The sequence below is a fragment of the Capra hircus genome, chromosome 10, assembly GCF_001704415.2.
Source record: "Capra hircus breed San Clemente chromosome 10, ASM170441v1, whole genome shotgun sequence".
Classification (NCBI taxonomy): domain Eukaryota; kingdom Metazoa; phylum Chordata; class Mammalia; order Artiodactyla; family Bovidae; genus Capra; species Capra hircus.
The window spans coordinates 87,699,742-87,725,670 of NC_030817.1; the positions used below are offsets into that span (position 1 = coordinate 87,699,742).

The 25,929-nt window shown below is 50.8% G+C and overlaps 1 protein-coding gene across 2 annotated transcripts in view; it reads right to left on the bottom strand.

Moving 5' to 3' along the window:
• SMAD6 (SMAD family member 6) overlaps positions 1–25,929 on the bottom strand; it is a 76,561-nt gene that overhangs the window by 45,213 nt on the left and 5,419 nt on the right. Inside the window, exons 2-3 of one of the 2 annotated variants that reach the window (XM_018053607.1) lie at positions 21,004–21,060; positions 17,205–17,282 (exon numbers count right to left, since the gene is read on the bottom strand). The exons of the other annotated variant lie outside the window; for it this stretch is intronic. Coding sequence (XP_017909096.1) covers positions 17,205–17,282; positions 21,004–21,060 — 135 coding nt within the window. The remainder of the gene's footprint in view (positions 1–17,204; positions 17,283–21,003; positions 21,061–25,929) is intronic. 2 annotated transcript variants of the gene reach the window in all.

The following is a 25,929-nucleotide window of genomic DNA, read 5'->3' on the forward strand; positions in this document are numbered from 1 at the left end:
ATGCCCCTTACTGGAAGAACTGTCCTGGTCAGGCAATAATAGTCCCTCCCAGAGTGTGTGAACGTGCGTCTGTGTGCACACCTACCCGCAGCCAATGAGATGGGAACAAAAAGCTGACCCCTTGCCTCAAGGTGTGCCCAACTCTGAGGTGCAGTGCCCGTCCCAGAGCTCCCCATGGAACAAGCTGAGGCTAAACTCCAGTTGAGCCCACACCCTTGCTGCCCCATCCCACTTCCCTCACTCGCTTCTCCCAAGAACACGCCCCCTAGTAAGCTGAGTGTGTCCAAATCCCCATCTCAGCCTCTGCTTCTCAGAAGCCAACATGAGCTAACTCTCACTCGTGCAACAATGATTAAGATTGCTTCATTTAGCCCCTTTTATTTATGCACGTGTTTGTTTTGGCTAAAGTACCTCCCATCATTTCCCCCTACATCCTTCATTATGTGCGTCTAAAAAAAATGTCAGCCTCTAAGGTTTTGACTTCCTTCCCTAATTTTCCTCCCAAAGGGGAAGGCTCTTGTGGGGGAAAGAGTCATAACTTTCAGCAGTGCCAAGGGACAGAGATCAGAGGCCAACCAGGCAGGCACCAGGCCATCTACTCTGGCTCCAGCCCAGCCCTGGACTATGGCGTGGCTTTGGTGGCCGGCAGGCCATGTTCACCCAGGTCCACCTCTTTTGTGTGGATCAAGAGCTCCGGGACAGTGTCCCAGCATCTTCTCGGGGATGCCGCCAGGGTTTAAGTGTCTTTCTGTTCTTAAAGAAGGGGATGGCGTGGAAAGGCCAGCCCAGTCATGGCGAGCCACTGGCCAAAGCCCCCACCTGGCCTCCTGCCTGGACCCTGGGCAGTCCTACCAGCCAGGAGGCACAGCAGCAAAGGTCCACACGCTCTGACACACCAGGAGTCTGCTATGCTGGAGGCAGCACGGATGGGGGAAAGACCACAAATACACATAATAAACGTCAACCATTATAACCATTTTTAAACATACAATTCAGTGCCATTAAGAACATTCACAGCTTTAGGCAGCCATCAGCACTATCTGGTTCCAGGACTTCATCACCCCCGCAGAAACCTCATGCCCATTAGCGGCCTTTCCCCTCATGCCAGCTTCTGAGTTCAGAGAAAACTTGGGTTTGAGTCACAACTTCTTTACTCTGTGATGCTGGCAGGTAAGTGAAACCTCTCTGAGCCTCAGTTTCCTCATCTGTACAATGGGATGAGAACTCAGAGAGGTGCCATGAAAATCAAAGCTGTTGGGGATAAAGTGCTGAACTGCTCCTGGGGCTGTTAGACTCAGGCCAGGCAGGGTCCTCTGTGGCAGAGGATGCCCATTCCCTCCACTGCCCATCCCTCCCCACTGGTACCCTTTAGGATCTGGGGCTGCCTGCAGTGATGAAGGCGAGAGGAGGCTGCTTCCGTCTCCCACAGGCAGAGCGACTGGAATGAGCACTCACGGGTTCCAGCGTTTTCCCTTTTCCGTGCCCAGACCCGGTTCCAAACCAAAGAGTTACAAAGGCCTTTAAACTCCACACTCGAGGTGAGGTCAGCCAAAACCCGCATTTCCAAGCACGGCACTTTTATGCTTTGAAAACAGCCAAACGTGAACTGGCTACTTCTGAGGGTCACAGCTCCTGGCGGCCTCTTGGCTGCTGGCAGCGAGGGCGGCCTCACCAGCCTCTCCCTCCCTCCCCATTACCGTGCTGGGCTGTCTTTCCCCATCCAAGTCTGAGAAGAGGGGCCCTGTCCTCTCATCAACGACTGTGCAACCCCAGGCAAGTCCCCTGCCCTCTCCGTTCTGTAAAATCAGGGGAGGATTCCCTGAAGCAAGGACTCAGTCCTCTTCCAAAGCTCCCAGCCTGTGGCTTCTGTGAGCAGCAGGCTCAGAACTGCAAGGGATCTCTCCAGGTCACCTGATTCAGTCCTCTCCACTGCCTTCCATTTCATAGACAGAACGCTGACGCCCAAAGTTTGAGGCAACTCGCCCAGTGTCACATGCGTCTTGGTAGGATAAATTCACACTCGACTATCTCAGGGAAAATCATGGGGCATAGGTGAAGCTCCGAAGAGTCCAGGAGAAAATAATTCTCCACTTTGCAACACTTCCTCTGAAACATGGCACCAAGCACCAAAGCCATTAAAATTCTCCACATACCAGGTCAATGCATAAACTCAATACTAGTAATAAATAATAGGAAAACGCTTTATAATTTATAATAGTAACGAGAAATGTGAACAAAGTTGGAATAAATTTAATAATAAAGTGTATGATCCATATTTTGAAAGCTACAAAACACGAATGAGACAAATCAAAGACCCAAATATATGGAGAGATATACCCTACTCATTGATTGGAAGACTCAATAATATCAAGCCGTCAATTCTGCCCAAACTGATGTATAGATTTGATGCAATTCTAACCAAAATCCCAGCAGTTGTAGAAAATCAACAACTGATTTGAAAATTAATATAGAAATGCAAACGCTTGTTATAGCCAAAACAACACTGAAAAAGAACAAAGTTGGAGGACTCATGCTACACAATTTCAGAACCTACTATGGGGCTGCCTTGGTGGCTCAGTGGTAAAGAATCTGCCTGCCAATGCAGGAGACGCGGGTTCGAGCCCTGACCCGGGAAGATCCTGTGTGCCACAACTGCTGAGCTTGTGCCCTGGAGCCAGGGAGCTGCAACTAGCAAAGCCCACGTGCCCCAGAGCACATGCTTCCCAACAAGAGAAGCCAGTGCAACAAGAGGCCCGGGCACCACGCTGAAGAGTAAGCCCCTGCTCTCTGCAACTAGAGAAAGCCCGCGTGCAACAACAAAGAGCCAGCACAGCCAAAAATAAACAAGCAAACATTTTTAAAAACTCACTATGAAGCTACAATAATCCGGACAGGATGGCATTAATGATAAAAGGATAGACACATAGACAGTGCAACAGAATGGAGTCCAGAAAGAGAACAGACATAAATGATCAACTGATTTTTAACAAAAAGGCCAACATAATTCAAAAGAGAAAGGGTAAGTCTTTTCAACAAATGGTACTAGAATAATCGCACCTCCATAGGAAAAAAAAAAAAAAAGAAGAAACTAAACCCTTATCTCACAATTTGTACAAAAGTTAACCCAACATTGATTACAAACCTAAATGTAAAACCAAAAAGTAAAAAACTTTTAGAAGAATACATAGGAGAAAATCCTTGTGACCTTAGGTCTGGCAGAGTTCTTCACACAGCACAAAAACATGAAAAGAAACAATTAATCAACTGGACTTCAGCAAAAATTAAAAACTTCTGTTCTTTAGAAGACTCCATTATGAAGAGGAAACGATAAGCCACAGACTGGGAGAAAACATTTACAAAATACTTATCTTTTAAAGGACTGATAATCAATATATAAAAGAACTCTCAAAACTCAATAAAAAGTGATCAACCCAACATAAAAAAAAGTGCAAAGATCTGAACACACTATATCACAGACATAGATGGCAAATAAGCACATGAAAAGAAGTTCAGCATCACTCATCATCAGGAAAAATGTGCATTAAAACCACAACGAGATACCAGTACATATCTATCAGAATAACTCAAAGATAAACTGCCCATACTAAGAGCTGGTGAGGATGAAGAGCAACTGGAACTCTCTTACGCTGCTAGTGAGATGGTAAAATGGTACAAACTTCGGAAAACAATTTGGCAATTTGTTATAAAGCTAAACATACCTTGCCATATACCCAATAATCTTACTCCTAGGTATTTACCAAAGTGAAAACTTAGGTTCATACAAAAACCTGAGTACAAAATGTTTATAGCCAAAAACATTGGAAATAATCCAAATATCTATCCATGCAACATCACAAATGAATCTCAAAGCATTATTCTGAGTTAAAGAAAAAGTTACAAAAGGCCATTTGCAATGGGATTACATCTGTAGGGTGTTCTGGAAAAGGCAAAAGGAGAAAGACAGACGACATGAGTTGTTGCCAGCAGCTGGGGAGAGGAGTAAGAGTTGACCACAAGAAACACCAAGTAACTTCTGGGGGTGATGGAAATGTTCGGTCTCTTGATTACGATAATGTTACATCACTGTCAAATTTCACAGGACAGTACACTTTCAAACAGTTTTACTACATAGATTGCATCTTAATGAATCAAACCAAACAAACCCTATTCAGCCTCATGAGGGCTTGTCTTGTTTCTCCAACCGGTTTGATAAATGTGGGGGTTACTCTGACCCAGAGAGGCAAAGTGACTTGCCCAAGAACACAAGCTCTGAAGTCAGATGGATTTGTGTTCAAACCTCAGTGCTGCCGCTTATTAGCTTGCTTGCCACCCCTGGGCAAACTGCTTCTCCCATCTGAGCCTCAGTTTTCTCATCTGAACAATGAGGGCAAAGTAATAACAGAAGCTACCTTACTGGGACCGAACGAGCTTAAGGAAGAACAAACATGTTTTGCTACACTCAAAGTTTAGCTATTAGTATTACTTCCCGTATGGCTACTGTCATTATTACTGCCAAAGACCTAGAACTGAGTTGCAGGAAATGACTTCGATCCATATCTTCCTGCACGAGGTGGGCAATGACAAGCACCAGCACCACCAGTTTCCCTTGAGAGGCAGGCCTAGGCCCTACCCAGAAGGCATTCACAGTGTGGCTGGGAACAGCAGGCAAAATCAGTGCAAAATCAACCCACAGCAACAGAGTGGTGTAGGGACGAAAGCTACAGAAGTTCAGAAGAGAGAGAAGCCACTCAGAACTACACAATCCCTGAAGTCTTCCTGGAAAAGGCAGGCTTTCACTGAGCCACAAAGGACAGATCAGATGCAGCCAAACCACAGGAGAGGCCCAGTCGGGAAGGGGGAGAATGAGAAGACTCTCTCTACCCCTCTCACCCTTTCTCCTGGGAAAAGGCAACAGGAAGCCCACAGCCTCAGCACATCCTACCAAGGACTGGCCCTGGGCCAACAGGAGGTGCGGGCACGAGAGCAGTCAGTCCGGGCACCATGCGTCATCTGGGCACTCACATGTGCCCCCACATCTGAGCAGGAGGGTCCCACGGAGGGGTGCCCACGGATGCTAGGCTTTCACTCCATCCCCCGCTTTTTTTTCCAGGGACTTGAATTTGGGTTTGTCTGGGGAGTATTTGCTTAAGTCCAAGTGTTTTTCCCGCAGCCCAGGCCAGCCCCTTCCCTGCCCCTCCTGGCCCTCGTCTGGAGCTCCTGGCCAGGGAGGGCTGCCTGGCAGGGCCGCGGGCGCCTTTGATGCGCACGCCCCTCTCCAGACTTCAGTGTCGCTGTGTGCACCTCCCCTTTAATAAGTTATTTCCGTGGAAAACCCTGGTAACTCGGTCGTGAATCAAGCCTATAAACACCTCCAACCCATCAAAGCACCCAAGCAAGAGAGGGGGCGGGCAGGCGAGGAAAGTCTCTTACGGTAACTCTCACACTGCTCCCTCAGAAGGGCCCGGCTGCCCAGCCCGTGGGGGCCAAGCCAACCCAATGAAAATGTGACATGTCCCCCCACCAAGCCCAGGGATCCAAAGCCCCCAAGGACACTGTCCATCTGTGTCCCCGGACAAGGCGAGAGTCCCAGCCCAGCGCCTGCAAAATTTACAGCCCGGAGAGGCAGAGCCGACCGGCTGCTCCCGGGGTACAGGAATGTAATGTTTTGGCTACCGGTGAAAGGCCCAGTTTATTGGAAACACACTTCTTTTCCAATGTTTGGTTTCCTTTCACTCTTTTCTCCTTTTTGTTTTTCCCAGAGTGCACTGCCCAGGGCCTTCAGAAAGAATATGAAGCCAGAATCCTGCCTGGAGGGAAGCAGGGAGGTGGGGAAGGGGACCTGAAGTCAGATTATCTGAGTGGTGGGCTGAGCACCCTCTCTCTCCGTGTGGGCAGAGGCCTGGGTACAGAGTGGGGAGACCCCAGGTCTGGACTGGGCTCTGTCACCTGGGAGCTGTGGGGCCTAGGATGGGCACTGGCCGTCTCTCTGGTCTCATCTGTAAAGTGGACGGGACAAACCAAAACCCCCTTAGAAGTGTCTGACTGGGTGTCCTGGTCTTGGACGGCAGTCGGGCAGAGTGTGGACTAAAGCTGACAGTATATTTGATGGAGAGTTCAGCAAGGCCACTCCCAGGTATCTACCCAAGAGAAGCATGTCCTTATGTCCCCAGAAAGGCCCGTCCAGAAATATTTATTTGTAACATCACAGGTAAGAGCCAGAAACTGGGAACTGCCATAGTGCCCGTCAGGAGTGAAATGGACACGCTAGCCTGGGAGAAGCCTGGCTGTGCCCAGAGTATTCATTACCCAGAGCGAATGAGTGACCATCGACGTCCCCAACAGTATGGGTAAGCCTCATAAACATTCCATTTTTGGAATGAGGAAAAGCCCACAGGTCTGGAGACTACCAAAGGCATGGGTGGGGAAGTGTGAATAAAGGAGGTCAAAAGGTCCAAACTTGCAGCTATTAGACAAGGAAGTCCTGGAGGTGTAATATACAGCATGGTGACTATAGTTAATAATCCAGTATTATATATTTAAAGTTCCTAAGAGTAATCTTAAAAGTTCTCATCATGAGAAAAAGTAAAAATCATTTGTCACTCTGAGGTGATGTTAACTGAATTTATGTGGTAATCATTTCATAATATATACACATACTAGCTTGCACACCTAAAACTAATACAATGTTTCGTGGGTTTGGCCCTGCCACGCGGCATGCAGGATCTTAGTTCCCTGACCAGGGATTGAGCCCATGCCCCCATGCAATGGAAGCCTGGAGTCTTGACCACTGGACCAGCAGGGAAGTTTCACAGTGTGATAGGCCAATTATATCCCAATTAAAAAAGAAAAAGGAAGATCCTTCAGTGTTTGCTTCCATTTGCAACAATTTCAAAACTAGGAAAACTAGTCAATGATGTTCCAAGTCAAGACAGAGCCATACAGACCTTTCCTCTGAAGCAACGGTCAATCCACCTATCAATCAAAAGTACTTCTGGGGCTGGCACCACGGCCCACCACAGAGACAATTGAGGGCTTCCCTGATTGGCATTCAAGGCCCTCCCCGTGGGCCTCACTTCTTACTGCCCCTCCAGGACTGCTCCCTTCCCAGAACAAGCATCTTCCCATGGCCATGCGGTTGTGCAGCACGCCCCTGGGCCCGGGCTGCCCCTCCCCGCCCCCAGCCTGGCGACACGCCCCCAGCAGCCACCCTGGGCAGCGGCTGCCTCTCAGCCCACACTGTGCACTTGGGAAACAGCGTTATTCCCCGCCTCTCTAGGAAGTTTCCCCCCCAATCTTTCCAATTCGATTCTAGGTTTCTTGGGAAGGTCCTATCTTGGGTATGTGCTTCACCCAGTCCTATCCCTCATGCTAATATGTGGTTACCAATTCATTTAATTACCCTTTACAGAAAGCTAAATGTGCTCCAGCTGCATTACCTATGGTATAGGTGGGGTCTCCGTGGCATCCATGAGGGGCTGCAAAGCCTACTTGTCAAGTGGAGTAAAGTGAGCCTGTAAAAGGGAGGCTGAGTGATTTAAATCGCACGTCTGTTCTGGCTCCAAGGCCTGGGCTTTTCACCTCTGCCCTCCTGGGTCTACAGGCATCCTGTCATTCATACCCCACCCCACCTACATCCCTACTCCAAGGTCTAGAAGCAGGACAGGGCAGGACTAAGTGGCTTATTTTATTTTTTAGTGAAGCTGTTCAGACCCAAGGGAGGCATCAGGGCAACAAGGAGAGGGACTCAGGGCTCACGTGGGGCTGCCTTCAGCTTTCCTGAGGAACCACACAGAGCCCACTTTCCTGCAGAAGATGCAAAAGGCAACCTCCTCATGGAGGTGCTGCTCAGACACTCGCTGTTAGCTGAGTGTCTTTAAGCATCGAATTAACCATCTCCCAGACTCGTTTATCTCCCCTGAAAACTGGAGGTCACAATGCCCACTTCACCAGTCTGTGTGGAGATTCCAACGTGCAGGCACCTGGTGACTTTCAGAGGGAGGGTCAGATGTGACGCACTGGTGCTCTCCCACTGCCAGCCCCCAGATCACATGTGGCAGCTGAAGGGATGAGAGTCGAGCAGCCAATGAAAGGATCCAGCTGCTCTAAACACGCCCATCCCAGAAGTGATCAAGTGATCGAGGCTCCTGACTTGACGGGAAGATGGCCCAGGCACTCCAGCTCCCTTCTAGGTCTGTCGAGCTCTGGGATCTTAGCCCTGGTTGCATATTAGAATCACCTGGGGAATTTCTAAAACCCTGTTGCACAGTCCCTCCCCGGTCATTTCTAGACTGAGCGCTGAGCTTTTCAAAAACTCTTCAGGAGACTCTAATGTGCAAAAGAGGATTGAGAACCAAGGTGGGAGACCAGCTGACCCATCTTACAGACAGAGAAGCCAAGCAGAAGCAGGGTGAGACCACCAGGAGATGCTGGACAGAGTCAGGACTGGGACCCGGATCTCCTGGCCCTCGGGTGAAATGCGACATTAACTTTTGACTCAGAGAAAGCCCTGGGGGCTCTGCCGGACCTTTGCCTTGAGAGGAAGAGGGCAAGGAGCTAAGACACAGCTGGGCAGCCAGGTCAGAGGAGACAGGTCTGTCTCCGCAAGTACCTGGACTCTCTCTGCCCTCCTTGGCCCTTCTCCCAGGTCAAACAGCAGCAGAAGTCCTAGAAACAAGGCTCCCTTCAACCTAAATAGGGTCTCCTTGGACCTGAGACAGACAACATGAGCTGAGGGTCCCAGGACGTGAAGCCAGAGCCTCTCTGTGGAATCTGTTCCCCCTCAGGGGACAAAGGGGTGAGGGCGGAAGGGGTGCTCCCGTGAATCACAAAACAATCCCAACAACTTTTGCACGCCAGGCCCTGAGCTGGATGCCAGGTGGGGGTGACCCAGGTGCGGCTCTCACAGCCAAGGCCCCCCAAACCCCATTCCCAACCTCTGCCCTCTGAGAGCAGCCTTGTTTTGCAAACACTGTCCCCTCTTTTCCTGTGACCCTGCAAATGGCCCTGAGAGAGACCCTGCACACCCCTCGGCTCAGCAGGGCAGAACCTGAGGCCCAGAGCAGACGAGCAGTTTGTAGAAGACCACACAGCAGCTGAGCGGAAAGGAGGCCGGGATCTAACACAGGGCTGGGGAGCCTGTTCCCTCAGTGCCAGACAGAGGCGGTGGACAGAGGGCTGGGGAAGGTGGGCAGAAATGGGTGGAGGGGTAGACCCCGCCCAGGACTTGTCGGGTGCCCCATTTCACCCCCAAGAGGTTGCAGACTGGAGCTGGAGCCAGACCGGCCACACTCTGCTCCCATCCCTTTCCCATCACACCCACTCACCGCACCTGCCCCCAGCAAAGCCTCCTCCCCATTCAGCTGCTTCCCAGGGCTACACTCCTGGCTCGGCCTCACCCACCCGCCCCTTCTCCTTTCGATTTCACCCTGTGTGACTGTGTGACTGAGCCCACTCTCCCTCAGCCTGGCTCAGAAGGCCGGCCCTCCCTGCGCTGTCCAGAGCTGGCACTATGCTGGACAACTCTGAGATGGAAACGGCTTCCAGGCTCCTATCTCTGAGCCTACCCCTTGCCTTTTAAAGATCAATTAAAGCCTTGGCGATGATTCACCTTGCAGTCTGGGACAGTGCCTTTGATGTCTGTTCCAGACCTGAGACCTCTGTGTTTCCAGAGACTTCTACCATGGGGTGAAGGTAGCGTCCCTCCCTCAGGCCAGGGCAGCCACAGCTTTGCAGAGGTGCCAGCCCTCCCACCCCGGGCTTTATCTTCTCAAGCTGGGGGTGCCAGGCCTTGACTGGGGGGGTGGGGGCAAGGCACGGGAAAAGGGCCCGTGAACACCAGGAATTCTTTCCACAAAGGACAACTGGAAAAGCGAAGCACCTCTGCTTCCTTTGGCAGCCAAGGGCCACGGACGGAGAATGTTTAATATAAAAACATCTGACAAAGTACCTTCAGGATATATTTTCTGCATCAAAGAAGGAGCTCTTGGCAACAGGCGGTCTACCCTGACAAGGAAACTTTCGAGCGCGGCTCCCGATTGTTACAGACACCGGAGGAAAGCGTGCCAGCGGGGACAGGAGGGCGAGCCGTGCGGCCCGGCAGACAGATGGTTGTGATTAGGCTGGATGCAACCAAGTGCATTTTCTGGAATTTCAGGTCTCCTCAGAAAACCTGCTGGTTCCCCCGGTGACACAGGCCACCTGAGGCGGAGTGAGGGGCAGGGGCCATCTGCCTCCAGCTCAGAGGCACACAGCCCTGCATGGACAGGCACAGGGCTCCCCCTCAGCCCAGCAGCCTCCACGCATAAGCTCAGCTACTCGCCATCTCACTGACGTACTCATGTACTCATCCAGCAACCACTGATGAGCAGAGGCTCTCTAAAACCTGATGGCAGCTGTTCACGTTGAACCTCGGAGACCCAGGAACACAGACGCCCCAGAAGAACAAGAACCAGGAGTCCCATATCTTTCAAGGGAAAGATAGGGCACCATGCCAGACTCCAAGGAACCCAAAAGAGGCCGGAGCGCCTGGGTCTGATCCCAGGTCCACTGCTTTCTAGCTGGGTAACCTTAGGAAGTTGGTTAACCTCTCCGCGCCACAGTTACTTGTCCTTTAATTTGGCTCATAAGTAGCTACTTCATAGACCTGTTGGGGGGATTCATAAATGTGATTATTAAATGTGTTATGATCTGTCTTTATTTTTATGTGTTCTCTCTCTTTTCTAGGTCTCTTTGTCCCAGGCAAAAATCCATTCATTCATTCATTCATTTATGCCATGACCATTCATGTCAATTCATTCATGTCATTAAGCCAGTGACCTCTGGCTATTGGCTAGGACCTGTGCTGGATGCTAAGGCAAGGTCCAGAGCCCCTTCAGTTCCAAGTATACACCGGAGGTCCCCCGGCCCCAGTAACTACTACCCCTCTGTTCCAGCCATTCTTCCAGATTCAGGACATCTCTGGATTCAACTTACCCTCTTCCCCATCTCTCATGTATTAACCTTCCGCCACAGATAAACTCAGAACACACAAGGCTATTTGCACAGCCCTCTGCTTCTGCACAAGCTCTTCCTTCCTCCTGACAGGCTGTCTCCATCCTATCATCCTCCTGGCAAACACCGAGTCATCCTACAAAGCCCAGCTCAGAATCACTCTCTCCTTGAAGCTTTCCCTGAACACCTCATTCCCACCCCGAGAGAGTCCCCCGTTCTTGTTTCTGTGCTGGTACGAAGGCCTGTCCGCATCTCCACAGCGCTTAGCACAACCACTCCCCATTCTCTGCTTGCCACCTGCCTCTCCTAGACCATTGGCTCCTAAGGGAGAAGTCCTGGCTTTCTTCACTTTGAGCTCGTGCACCAGCATGCAGCAGGCTCCCATGCACAAGTGTCCAAGCTGGTGCCTGACCTGGGGGTAGGCAGAGCAGGAGTGGGCCACACCCAAGGGCACCTCCGTCTAGGTTCAAGGCGAACTAGTCAGGCCACCGTCCGCCCCAAACTCTAGGAACACATCCTTCCTGCTCTCTCAGGCCAGTGGAACCCTCTTTTCAACTCGAAGTCAGTCCCCTTGCCCTCCTGCTCGCTCTTCTAAACCACTCACTCAACACATGGCCCCCCAGACCCTGACAGCCCCTGAGCGCTGTCACATGTCAAGGCTGAGCACAGTCATGTGCAACAATGCTATCCAGGCCCTGCCTGTCACCCAGGTGCCATCAGTTGGTAAAAATTCACCAAACTGGACACCAACTTGTATACTTGGTATATTATAAAGTCTTTAAAAATATATGTATTACCTAGACCCTGACCTCACACCTCATCTCCCACCAACATCAGGTACTTTCCTTTCCAACCTCTCTACCCTCCTTAGGTTTCTCAATATCAGACTGTTTTTCATACCTCCAGGCCCTTGCACTTGATATTTCTTCTACTGGGACTGTATCCCTCAAGCCTAAACCCTGTTTCTTTGGTAAACTCCTATTTATCCGGCAAAACCCAGCTTAGATATCACCTCCTCCAGAGAGTCTTCCTGGGCCACTTCCCACACCAAGAGTTAGTCACTAAGCCCTTCTTCCTCTTGACTGCCTCTTATACCACTTTTCATGACTACTATTTGTGTCTTCACCTGTTTGAGAGCAAAGATGATGTAATTTTTATGTCTGTGTCTCCAGCCCAAGCGCAGTGCCTGGCACATTGTAACAGCCATGCCTACCACATGTACACCAAGCCTTGGCTGACTCAATTGGCATCACCTCATTTCACCCTCACTATAGATGATACATTGTCATTGCCACCCGATTTTATAGGTGAGAAAATCAAGGGTCAGAGTGGCTCAATGGCTGCCCCCAGTCCTACAGCTGGGAAATGGCAGAGCCGGGACTTGAACCCAGGGCCTGCTGGCGTGCACTGCATGTTCTTCAGCCCAGCTTGCTGCAGAGGCTCAGCACACACTAACGGAGCTGCGCTGAGGACCTTGGAGAACGAGCAGGTCTCGGGTCTGTGCTGGACCAGGACCTCTGAGGCGAGCATGCTTGAGCCCAGAAACAGCAGCAGGACTCAATACTGCATTAACTCATTCCCCTCTGTAGGCACTGACGCATATCAGACAGCACCGACCGCAGAGGGGAACCTCCTTGGGGACCAATGACAGGAAAGGAGGCAGGTGGGCGGGCAGCACGGACCCGTCTGAGTTGTGACCTGGCTCCACCTGCTATATGCTTGCTGTGTGGCCCTCAGCCACTCTCCTGAGCTTTCTGAGCCTTTGTGTCCAGAACATGCAGCCTCTGTTCTGCCAATCTGCAGAATGCACAAGTCCTAGAGGATGATCTGCGCCCTTGAGGCGCTTTCAGTCTGACTGGTGGAGGAAAGACATCCACATCCAGCTAAACCTCCAGCTCTCCACATTGTCCTACGGAGCTCTCTTCCTTCCCAGGCCGTCTCTTCCAAATGAGAGGCCCATCCTCACTGATGCAGCTCTGAAGAAACCAGCACACTCCACAGGATGAGACACTGGTACACAGAGTCAGGTACCAGACAAAGGACTGCCTGGTGCCCATGACAGGCAGCTCACACTATGACTCACATATAGTGGGTGCTTAATAGAGCACCTGAACAGTTATCCAGTAGGCACTAGAATGGGATATTCTGTTCTAGAGGGGAGTCACTGGTTCCTGCAGAGCCAGTGCTCCACACCCCAGCCCCCAAGCACTGGAGTCAGGCAGGCCTGGCTTCTAAAGCAGCGCATCACCTCGAGCCTTGGTCAACGCCCAGAGCTCACTCAGCACCCAACACCGAGTCTGGCCTGGCTGCCCTTCCTCATCAAGGGCAAAAAAGCTCCTTATGTCTTGCTCATTCTGTGCTTCTAACCTAGAGCCCAGAGAACCCAGCCCTCAGAATGGCCATTCCCATGCGGCCCTTCATCCTACAATTTCTTTGAATTATCGCATATCTTGCCTTTCAGTTGCCAAAAAGAGTGGCCTACCAGCCACTCACACTTTAGTCTGAATTTAACCAGAGTGAATATTGCTTTCCTCCCCAAACTAACTCAAAATCAAGGGAATGGGAGAGGGGTGGAGATGTAGAAAAGAAGAGGATGACCTGAGGGGGCTTCAGGCAGTCAAGGGGCGGCAGTCAGGCAAGGAAGCCAGAGTGTCAAGGACCTGAAGCCATGCCAGAAGGGACTTCTAGGCTTTCAGGTTTTCCTAAATCCCACTGAAGACTCCAGGCGTGGCAGTCCTTTACTCAGTGGCAGTTCCACATTCTGACCCCTTACTAGGCGATCTTGAAGTCACCTGCCCCCATGAGCTTCAGTTGTTGATGGTGTGGATCACGTATCAACATGGGGAAGCGACATACAGATCAGATGAGAGAGTGTCAAGCATTCAGCAGAAGGCTGAGCCAAGACAGACGTGTGTCCTGCTGCCCCCACGACACCCACCGATGTGTCCTCAACTGCCCCAGCTATGACTACCTCTCAAAACCCCCACCCTATTCCCCCTAATGTGGCCTCAACAACAGGACAGGAAAGTGAAGCAGAGAGACCTTGGAGCTGGATAAAAATAGCCAGCCTCGGGCCGGGTGCTGGCATTGTCATTGTGCAAACAAGGGCGGTCTCCGGCCTGGGCTGCAGACACCCTGCTCCAGCGACACTGGTCCCAGGATGCCGAGAGAGGCCAGGCTCCCAGGGACAGCGGCGCCCCCTGGGATACAGGGAGACAGAGGGGACTGGAGTGGTGGCTGAGCTGGTCTCTGGGTGGTTGGCAAGATTCACCCAATAGAGAGGTGCCTCTTGCCAGGCCCCAGCCCTGTCCCTGGTGCTTCAATCAGGACAGGCTGACCCCAGGTGGCTCGCTCTACCTGGCCAGGTGTGGCTGGGGGAGGAGGATGGGGATCGCTGCCATGGGAAGCTGGGTGGGCCCTACACAATGCGTGAGCTGGGCAGTCACATGGCTCAGGCTCCCATCCCAAGCCTACCACCTCTGGTTTGGGAATTTGGGGCAGTGGCCCAGCAATGAGCCTTAGTGTCCTCACCTGCAAAATGGGGGGAATCACATCTGTGTCACTGGGTTATGGTAATGAGTCAATGATATGGAGAACAACCAGCAGTTAGCAAAGTGCTAACTGTGAACGCCAAATGTTAAATAAATAAAGGTCAGTATCAGCATCCTTATCACCTGTCCTTGAGCGTCACGGGCCTGGCTCAACACATTCTACCCACTCGGAGCCCTCACCTTTCCCACCTCACCTCCCGCCCTGCCCTCGTGCACCATGCATCTTTACAGGATGAGTCTTGTTTTACCATCCACTGAGACCTCTCCGGGCCTTCTCATCCTGCAGGGCCTCCCTGCCTAAGCCTGTCCTCCAGGGTGACAGCCACCCACAGCCCCAACTCTGCGTGCTCCCAGCATGCAGGGGCAGTGCCAACCCCATTGGTCCTGGGATCCCCACGGCACGAGTAAGCTGGAAAAGCTGAACCAGGAGTCCCTCAAGCGGGAGGAGACCTGTGCCATCCCTGAGGCGGGCTTGGATGATTGCACTGGAGAGGACGCTCTACTTGCCTACTGAGACCACCCGCGACTCAGACCAATCACCCCCCAATAGGAAATCCGAAACGTCCTCCCCAGTTCCTTCAGCCCCTAAGAATCCCAAGGTGCTGGGTGCCAGATTTGCTCATGAGAGCCACGTGATCCTCATCCACAGTAAAGGGCATCAGTGCTATCCCACCAGTCAGAACCAAAGACCACTCTGGGATAACTGGGTGGGAATCCCAAACACGGGCCCACTGGACCCCAAGGTAGCCAGATCTAACGGCCTCAGGGTCTCCAGAGACCTCCCAGCCTCGAGAGGGTGCTCCCTCCTGGGAACCGAGTAAAGGAGGGGCCTCCAGCAGGTTCTCTGGGCTCTGCTCCCTTCCAGCCTGAGCCGCACAGCAGGCCAGCTCTGGGATGACCGCGATCAAGAGAGACGACGTCTGCGAACATGCCATGAACCCGTAAGGCACCTCCACACACAGCAGTTTCCACCATTGACAAGGGGAAGGGATGCTGAAAAACCATCCATCCGACCGTGCGACCGACGCCAGTGCAATCCATCCAAATTAAATACACTCTGATTGTTGGCACAGACATGGAATCACGCATTCAGGAATACTTTTAAGCCTCTTGCTTTATATTTACATGCGGCTTCCCTCCACACAGGCAGAGAGGGAAAAGAAGGGATTCAGACAACAACGTCTTGTGCCGCTCTAGTTAGGATTTCAGGGCAAGACATTTGAAGCAGTAGGGTCAAAAGGCAGGGTGAAAACAAAGCGGCCCAGTCAGAGGGGCCACCAGAGAGCAGAAGGCAAGTGGGGCCCAGAAGACCCGGGCCGCAGTACCAGCTGTGTCATGAGCCCCACCGTGCCCATGGGCAAGTCACTGCCTGCTCTGGCTTCTAGTTTCCCTGTCTTCCAAACAGACACACTCTTGTGCTCTCTTGAGGTTGTGACAGAACACAGAATGGATGGGGAAAGGCTCTGGACATAGGCACTGAGCAGGTAGCCCTGAGCAGCCAACATCAAGACACCCTTAAGTCAAGGAGAGCGTACATAAGAAATGACAGAAGTCCGTGAAATACGTTCATTGGAGGTACATCCAGTCTTTACGGAGAAGTGGGGCACAGAGGCGTGGTCAGGAGCACAAAGGCGTGGTGGCAGATGGCTCTGCTCCTGTGTGACCTGGGCAAGTCACCTTCCTACTGTTATGAGTCGATGATCATAAAAGGGCCTGAGTACAGGATGTGGCCCAAAGTAAACACTCAATAAATAGCTACGATGACTGTTGCTGCCGTTATGACATGGGGGTGGGGTCAGGGGAGGATGGCTCAGATGCAGACAGAGGCCTTCTTGCAGAGATCCAGCCATGCCCGCTCTGGAAGCATCTCCAGCCCAACAGGCTGTCACTCAATGCAGCAGAGCCAGGCCATGAGCCCCAGCTGTCCTCACAGCGCCCCCTACACACCCTGCTCCCAAAGGGCCCCACAGACCTTGACACCCGAGTCCCTCCTGGCCCTGGAATCCCCTGGCTCACCACTAACCTGTCATTTCTCAAGGAAAGCTTGATCTACATCTTTCCCAGAATGGGAAAGGCCCTATGGCCAACACCTAAATGCCGGGGGTGGGAGGAGGCTCTTCACCAGAGTTCTCTCTGCTTCCTAGCCCAGCATCCACTGCCCAGAGAGAGACATGGAAACCACAGCCTCTGGAAAACTCCTCACGGGTCAGACTTCATGAATGTTCTACCCACTCCATTTCCCCCTCTTCTGACCCTTCCCATCAGTCCTTTCCTAGAGGTGGGGATAAGAGAAACCTACAAAGACAATGAAAACAAACACATCCATTTTGCTGCCTCTCGGCAGCAGGGGGAAAGGATCCCTTCAAAATCGGGATGGAGAGTTGGGCTGCGTTTTCATCATTTCCACAACAGACTACTAGTTAAAGCATGGATTGCCGGACACTGGACAGGTTCTCACCCGCAGGCCCCATTCATACAGACTGTTCTTCACCCCAAGAACACCAGTGATGAAGACACTGATGGTCTTCTCCTTGACGGGTAGGAGGCCCAGGGAAAAGAAAAGGCGGGGGGACAACAACAAGACCTCCATCAGGCCCCTGCCACCGGACCCCCTCCTGTAAATTCAACACAACAGTAACATGCAAGGGAAAAAGAAATGCCAACCTGAGAATTCACCCGGAGCTGTGATGAGGGAGTTGGTGGCCTCTGTTTCAGTGTAAGACAATGTGGAATCAGATAGATCTGCAGGAGGGAAGAGAAAGAGAACTTAGTTGGCTGTCGGGGTTTCCTCTCTTATTTCTCAAGCATGCATGCGAGTGTGTGTGTGTGTGTGTGTGTGCACGCACGCATGCGCGTGCACATGTGGGCATGCGGATGCTTGCAAAGGGCAGCCTGTGCCTCACAACTTTCTGCTGCCACTCCCCGTCCCACGATCGCACGAGACCAGGCCAGCCAACCCTGGAACTCTTCTGGAAAATGCTGACTGCTGCAGCTCTGGCACCTGAAAAAGTTTCAATTGCTCTGACCACAGAAATAACCCAAGTTCAGGGGACCAAACAAGTAGTAACTTGGAGCCTCCTTGGGTAAGGTTAAATTAAGCCCCTAAACAATTCATAGCTGCTGCACTTAATTACAACCATTAAAATTCTTGAAGCTGTTCCTTCTTGCTTCCTTCCTCCTTCCTTCCTTCCTTCCTCCCGCTGGAGCTGGGGAAACTCTGTTTTAACAAGTTACCAGCCATCCTCACTCTGTCCCGCTTACACCCCTCTAATTAAGGGCTCAAGCGTTTGCTCCCAGACTAACTGTTTTCTCTCTCCCTTCCCCCACTCTCTCACATCCAAACCTGCTCCCAGAGGAACTTTCAACGTCTGGACTGGTTTTTCCTTTTTTCAAGGCATTCATTTGTTGTTTAAGTAGTTTTAAGTACCTCATACGGCGCACACTATTTGTTTCCTCTATCTGCAGTGCAACTTAGAGGGGAGATGGGAAATTCTTTTGCACAAGTTTTCTCCTGAACACTGAGCTGCTAGTGGGACAAGCCGGTGCCTTTCGGGACAGGCTGACTTGGGAAGTTTTCCCTGGGCCTGTGCCTCTGCCACCAGCAACGGGGTGTTGTCCCTGTTAAGGGACAGGTCTGTCCAGGAGTCAGAAGACATGTTCTTCCTGGAAGGCCTGTAGCATCTTTCATCTTCCCACCCAGCTCAGTGTGGCGCAGCTGGTCCCACTGGCTCAGGAGAGCCACTCCAAGCTGGGGAAACCCTGAGACAAAAACCGTTAGCCTAGGCCCTTGCGAGCTAGAATTCCATTCGATCCTGTAGGAAATTTTTTCCTTTTACCACATGGCTTGGGGAGCGGGAAGATGAAACATTAACCAATTTGGCCTTTCTCTATTTTTTTTTTTTCCTTTTTCTTTTCCCACTTGCCAGATGCTGACTGGGTGTTCTGGGTTTTATTTTGTTTTTTGGTTTCATGTGATCACAGCAGCTTAGAAGTGAACTGACTTTTTGTTTATGAAAAACTAACAATGCAAGGAAAAGAAAATAATACAAAAAATAACTCAGACTATTTACCAGGGCCTGAGAAAGTTATCTCCTGGTCAAACAGGTTTGGAGGAAAATAGGGACAGATGGAAAATCTCTTTTAAAAAAAGACAATAACCTCAATGCCTAAGTAGGAACCTCGTAAAAGAATTTTGCTTTTCATACCTAATCTTCCCAAAGTGTTCAAGCCCCAAGTCTTGTTGCCACTTCTTGTCTGAAGCAGTAACATCCCAGGCTGAACCCTGTTTCTTCATGAAGTGCTGTGGAGCCGACACAGCCAGCTTCGTGAACTTTCCAGGGGTTGGGTGATGGGTGTTTTCCATCTCTTGCAGCTACAAGTCCCTGCCATGCACTCTCCAACCCCTCGCATCTGGGGCTTCTAGCGAGGCCCTCCAAGGCCGTTGTAGGAAAAGAACACTCCCCGCCTCGGTCACTGCTCAAGTCCCAGGGAGGAACCCCATTTGGAAGCTGGAGCCCAGGGTTCGAGTCCCACCCTCCACTCTTAGTAAAATCAGGGGTCACCAGCTTTGCCTGCCAGGGGCCCAAAGAGAGTATTTTCAGCTTTGTGAAACTCTCCACTGAAACCCTCCACCTCTGCTGTGGTCCTGTGGCAGCGGCCACAGACAGCACAGCCGGCTTCCAGCAGAACACCGTCAGGGATGCTGAAATGTGAATTTCACATGGCTTTCACACGCCACAAGAGTCTTCTGCTTTGGGTGGGTTTGTTTGGGTTTTTTTCTATTTTTTTTTTTTAACCATTTTAAAAAGCAAAAACCATTCTCGGCTCATGAGCCACGAACAAAAACAAATGGTGGGCTGTCGTCTTCTGACTCCTGAGCACCAGCAAACGTCACTTCCTCTTTCTCCATCTCAGTGGTCCCATTTGTAAAATAACAGGGACACTTGTTCATCTTCAAATGGTCACTCTGCCTCGCTGGACGGGGTCCTGATTTTTTGTGGCTTTATCACCAGCTGACCCACGATTCCTCAGGGCAATGATCCTCGACACTCAAACTCAGGTGCTACATTTACTAAGAACATTTGAGGGTTTTGGTTTTTCTTTTCCCCCATCTTTTGAATTAGGGATCTTCTAAGCAACTAGTACAATTATGTTAACTCAGAAAATACTGAGACAGGCCTGGGAAGGAAGGGTAGGGTGCCGCTGAGCTGAACAGGGGCTACTGTGGGTTTCTGCCTCAGCCCCACTGCTTATCAGCTGGGCAGCCTTCAAGTGACAGGGTACCCCCAGACGACCTTTCCAGTTCCTCAGAGAACTAAATCAAGCTCCTCCATCCACGAGATGACCATACTTCAGGAAAAGCAATGAGGAAGTTGCCACCATTAAGGCACTGACTCATACCCCATCCTGGGACAGCCTCTGTCGTCCTAGACGGAGGAGGACCAACTCCCAGAGGGAACCAGTGGGCACTGCTGTCTCCGCAGTGGGGGGCCTGGAAGGAAAACTGGACTGGATGCCTGCAAGTTTATGACACTCAGGAGTGACCTCCCAGATGGTGCTGACACACACTACCGGGAAGAGGCCTTTACCAAAAACAAAACAAAACCCACTTTTTGTGGTCACTGGTGGAATGTGTTAGCATCACTGCCACGCCATCTGACTTTTAAAGCTCAGGTCTCATGGGAGCTGCCTGGGTCACCAAGTCACTCTCCTGGTGCTATTAAGGCCATACTCACTCACCCCAACACAGGGATTCTCCACTGGAGGAACCAGGAGGGCCAGAAAACAAGCCATCTCTACTTTTAAAACCATATGCATCTACCCCAGCATACGGGCTAAGCATTCAGCCCCAAGGCTTTACAGAAAACACGTCCTACCTCTGAATGGGACCTGCCAACAGTGACATTACCACTGAGGGGTACCCTCCATGCTTGAGTGTACCAAGACACTTGCTTTCTAAACCTTTCAACTGTTCTTTCTGCCCAGGTGAATTTCTTGGCTTAATAAAGGTGGGGGTGGGGGTGGGGAATGACATACAGCTCCTTTCGACAGTGACTTCATGCTCAGCCTATCTGTCATGGTGCTAATTAATACACATCAAAGGAGAACCACCTAAGGCTGGGAGGGAAGGAGAGGAAAAGAGACAGAAACCCTAACCCACCTCCAATGAGATGCTGAAGTCAAAACCCATTCATCTCCCACAGGCTCATGTTTAAAGGTCACAGAGAGGTTAATGATGAGCGAGGAATTTCTAGATGTAAATAGCCCACTGCAGAGGCTGGGTCGGCTCTGGCCCAACTGGGAGTGTGTTTGTAAAACTTCACCCACCCCATTTCAAAGGCAACCAGGCTGGGGATCCCTTCCTCCCCTTGCTCTCTCTCGGGCTCTTCAGCACTGAGGCGGGGCCCTGGGGGAGCCTGGGATGGACACACCTCCCCAAGGGTCAGAGGGAGGACACACTTACCCAGTGGCTTGTACTCGTCGTGAGGAGACAGCCGAGAGTAGGGGGGTGGCGGTGATTCTGGAAGACAGGAGTCAGTGTGTCACTGCTGGGATGAGAAAGTTCACACAGAGGGGCTCTACATGTTTTTGATGATTGATTTCCTCAAATAATAAACCCAGCTCCCAGGAAATCAGCGCCTCTGCTGCCCAAATCCCCTGGAACAACATAGGGAAAGCCACAGTCTTAGGCCACAAACCTGGGCGCAATCCCCGCTCTATCTCCTTCGGCTGTGTGACAGCTGGCAAGCTACCTTACCTCTCTGAGCCTGTTTCCTCAGCTCTAAAATGGGGAAAATAATCAGAGAGACTCCCTAGGTTTGCCAGGAAGACAAAAGCAAATAAAGTATGTAAAATGCTCAAGACGATTCTTGGAACTGCAGAAAATTATCTAGACAAACAGCAGCTATTATTATTATAATGAGAGAAACACGGGTACAGGCAAAGTCAGAGCTAGGATGCTCAGTTACATTTGAATTTTGGATATACATGGGATACACTTTGAGTATAAGTATGCCCCTTGCAATATCTGGGACATACTTATGCTAAAATATTACATGTTGTTTACCTGAAATTCAAATTTAACTGGGCATTCTGTGTTTTTCTTTGCTAAGTGTGGTAACTCTAACAAAACTGAGTGAGGGCAGAGGCCCACAGAGACACAGAAGCTCACTTACAAACAAGCTACACTAGAGCAAAGGCCCTTCAGGGCGAGACGGGCATGACTGGTTAGGACCGAAAAAGCCAAACCCAGCTCCCCAGATGGGAGACCATACCCCAGTCACCACTGGTTCTCGGCCTCAGTCTCCCCCTCTGTAAAGAGAAGGGGCAGGACGCCACCTCCGTGGCTGCCCACCTCAGACCCTGTGTGATTCCTTATTGTCTATGGCATTTTCCTTTGGGTTTCCTTTCATTTGCCTAAAATACTTGTCCTTAAAAACATATACTTTGTCTTCAGAAGAATTCCTTAGCCTCTTGCTTTCTGGGAAGTAACAATTTGCTAAACTAAGTAACAATTTGCATGCATGAAATGACCCTTCATTTTCTGTAAATGAAACTAAACACCATCAAATCGCAAACTAAAACAAACTCTCAGTGGTAGTAAAGCGGTAATAACTATTATTAAGCAGGTATCAGGAATGACACAAGGGGTAATAAGTGTTTTTCGCAATTATAATAAGGCACAATTAGTTGTAGGAGCAGGCAGCTTCACCTCTTCCCCAACCCGGCTTTTCCAGCTAGAAATGACTTCAACAAAGTCTAGAAACAGGGAATCTTTTGTGGACTGGATTGGGGAGAAGGAAACTGAATCATGGATTAGCCACTGGGAGCGAAGCAAACATTTGCTGAATGCCTACCCTGTGTCTCTCTCTGCGCTGGGGCCTTTCCATTTCATTCACTGTATTTCATTCCTTTGGACCTTAGGTACAGAGTGGTTAATCATGCTCATTGGGTGCCTACTTTCATTTCATCCTTTCTCGAAAATAAAGAAGACGACCATTATCATCCCCATTTCACAGATGAGAAAACTGACTTTTCCAGTGCCTCCCCAGCCAATCATGGTGGAGCTGGGATCAGAGCCCAGGCCTGCCTCTACTCTACACCCCAATGAGACAGGCAATCAAGAAGCACCCTGTTGGGACTTCCTTGGCAGTCCAGTGGTTAAGACTTCACCTTCCAAAGCAGAGGGGTGTAGGGTCAATTCTTGGTTGGGTAGCTAAGATCCCACATGCCTCGTGGCCAAAAAACCAAAACATAAGAGAGAAACAATAGTGTAACAAATTCATAAAAGATTTAAAATGGTCCACATTAAAAAAAAAAAAAAAAAAGGAGCATTCAGTCTTCCACTCCTTCATCCCAGCTGGGTCTGGTACATCCCATGCACAGAAAGCGTTCAGTATAATGTGGACAAAGACAACAGTGATAAGGTTAATGGTAAAGCTGGAGGGAGAAAGAGGACACACAGGGCCAAGAGGGTCACCCAAGAGAGACCTCACGCAAGACTCAAGGAGGGGAGCTGCTTCCTTCAGTAGGAGCCCCTTTATCCACCAATCCTGACCAGACTCAAGTGAGGACCAGACTCTCAGAACAAGAGGCAAAACACAGGAAGGGCTAGAGACCCATGGGGAAAGAGAATTGAAGCCGGTGCTCCATTGCACAGAGGAGAAGGCTGAGGCCTGAATAGGAGAAGCGAGTCCCTCAGAGTCTGACAGGGAGCTGGTGCAGAGGCAGAACCAGAGGCCAGGCTTCCTGACCCCCAGCCTCATGCTCTTCCCACTACCCCCCACCAGCTTATCAGAAGGCCTCCGACTCCTGCGTCAGGGTTCCTCTTGCAAACATCTGATTGGCTGAGGCCCAGGCTACACGTGGGCAGGAAGTCTGGACATCTGCCCCCAGATCTGTCCCCAAAAGTGAAATCTGGCAGCGATGGGCTGTGTTGGCTGGAGTCAAGCCACTGTAATCATCCCCAGCATCTCTTCCAGTGGCTGTAACCTGGGACCTGGAAAGGGGAAGAGGGGCTCAAGAAGATCCCTCTCATGGAAGCCACTTAGGCCTTGAGTTACGATACTCACCACCCATAGACACACCTGAGCTGGGGGCATCTAACACATGAGTGAGGCAAAAAGCAACTCCACAGACCTGGGAATTGCAAAGCTTTTAGGAGGGACTTTACCAGCACCCCCATCCTCCTCCATTCTAGCAAAACCATCTGCACAGAGACTGGAAGCACATCATAACTTCCATCCTGCCAAGTCGCTTCAGTCGTGTCCGACTCTGTGCGACCCCACAGACGGCAGCCCACCAGGCTCCTTCGTCCATGGGATTTTCCAGGCAAGAGTACTGGAGTGGGTTGCCATTGCCTTCTCCAATGCATTAAAGTGAAAAGTGAAAGTGAAGTCGCTCAGTCATGCCCGACTCTTAGCGACCCCATGGACTGCAGCCCACCAGGCTCCTTCGTCCATGGGATTTTCCAGGCAAGAGTACTGGAGTAGGTTGCCATTGCCTTCTCCAAACTTCCATCGTAGGCAAGTAAAAAAGAGACTCCACCCCCAAGACACCGGAATTTAGAATATCAGAGGTTTCCCCCAACTCAACTTCTTTTAACTGATGGGGTAAGTTGGGTAGAGGCAGGTAAAGGGCCCATCCAAAGCCACACAGGAAGGCCGAGGTTATTCTACTTCAACTAAGCAAAGGGGGAGGCCAGTTCAGGACCAATACCAAGTTACATTAAAAAAAAAAAAAAAGTTATCATTCACATACCCTAAGATCCACTTTTTTAAAATATACAATCCAGTGGTTCTTAGTACATTCAGATTTGTGAGACCAACACCACCACCTTATTACAGAACATTTTCATCACCCCAAAAGGAGCCCTGCCCCATTCGCAGTCATTCATTCCTCCCAATCCCTAAACCTCAGGCAACCACAAATCTACTTTTTATTTTCATGGGTTTGCCTATTCAGGATATTTCACACCAAAGGCTTCCTATAACATGAGGACTTTTGTATCTGGCTTCCTTCATTTAACATACTGGTTTCCAGGCTCAACCATGCTGTCCTCTCATACTTCATTCTTGTTTATGGCTGAATACTATTCCACTGGATGGCTATACCACAATTTGTTTATCCATCTATGAGCTAATGGACATTCGGTTGTTTCCACTTTTTGGTTCTTAGGGAATAAATGCTGCTATACACAAACCTCTCACTGGCACCTCCAACACATCAACCCTCCCCGCACGGATCTGGGAAGAGGGAGCCCCAGGTCAAGAACTCAGGTGGGACAGAAGGTCTGAAGAGAAAGTGTAAGGTGCCTCCAGGCCCTCTGTCAGCACTCCCCTCTTAGAAGCTATCTTAGTACTTAGAAATCTTGTGCTGATTTCCGAATAATAACTTTTGTGCTCTAAACTTCAAGGGGAGCGCTCTTAGGGCTCTACAGGCCCCTTGGAAAGAAACGATCATGGGCAGGAGGAAGGGAGGGAGGGAGGAAGTTGGGGAGGGGAGAGAGAGAAAGAGATCAGAAACTCCAGCCTCTGCAGACAGCCAGCCTCAGACATTAACTTCAGGAATCGCCTCCAACTTCCTTCAGAAGTGAGAGCAGTCAGCCAGGGGCCGAGGGTATCAGAAGGCTAACACTCAGCCCAGTTCAGGTCAGCTCAGCTCAGCCCAGACAAGCCTCTGGTTAGCCCCCAGGGGGTACTGAGCCTTTGGGATCTAGACCCTAACTGCAAAGCCAGAAGAGTTCACAGCCTCTCTCCCACTGCCTGGTAAGGTTTCAACTGGAGACATTACCTTCCACCCCATCTGTGCAGCCTAGCATCTTCTTAGGAAAGGTTCACGTGCCTTCCTGGGCCTCCCAGTTTTCACCCTCCGGAGGAGTGGCCTCCTGGGTGCCTGTCCCCTCCACCCCCAGAACCTGAGGGATCAACCCCAAGCCCTGGGGTGGGAGAAGCCGAAAAGAAGCTCTTGGCGCTTTAAGGCCGGCGGAGCCTAATTGCCCAGATTCCCCCGGCAGCCAGATAAACAGCGCAGCCGGCTGGCGCCAGCAAGAGGCAAACTGCACATTATCACCCCTTCCTCACCTCCAAGGAGGAGCTCCGAGGAGCAGGGCGGGCAGGCCGAGGGGCCGCCAGAGGGGCGGGGCGGGGGCTTGGAAGCCCAACTTGAAATTGATCTCATTTCAAAGGGATAATGCCAGGCCAAATAAAAGGAAAACTTTCTAGCCCATTCTAATTCCTATAGTCCTGGCCTGGGAACCCTGTGTTTTCCTAGGCGGCCTCTTCCAGTTGTTCAGAAGTTCTCTCCCTAGCTCTGTCTCTTTCCCTGGCGCAATTTGGATAATAGTAATTTACTGAATATAATTACAGAAAAAAAAAAGTGGTGAAGCAAA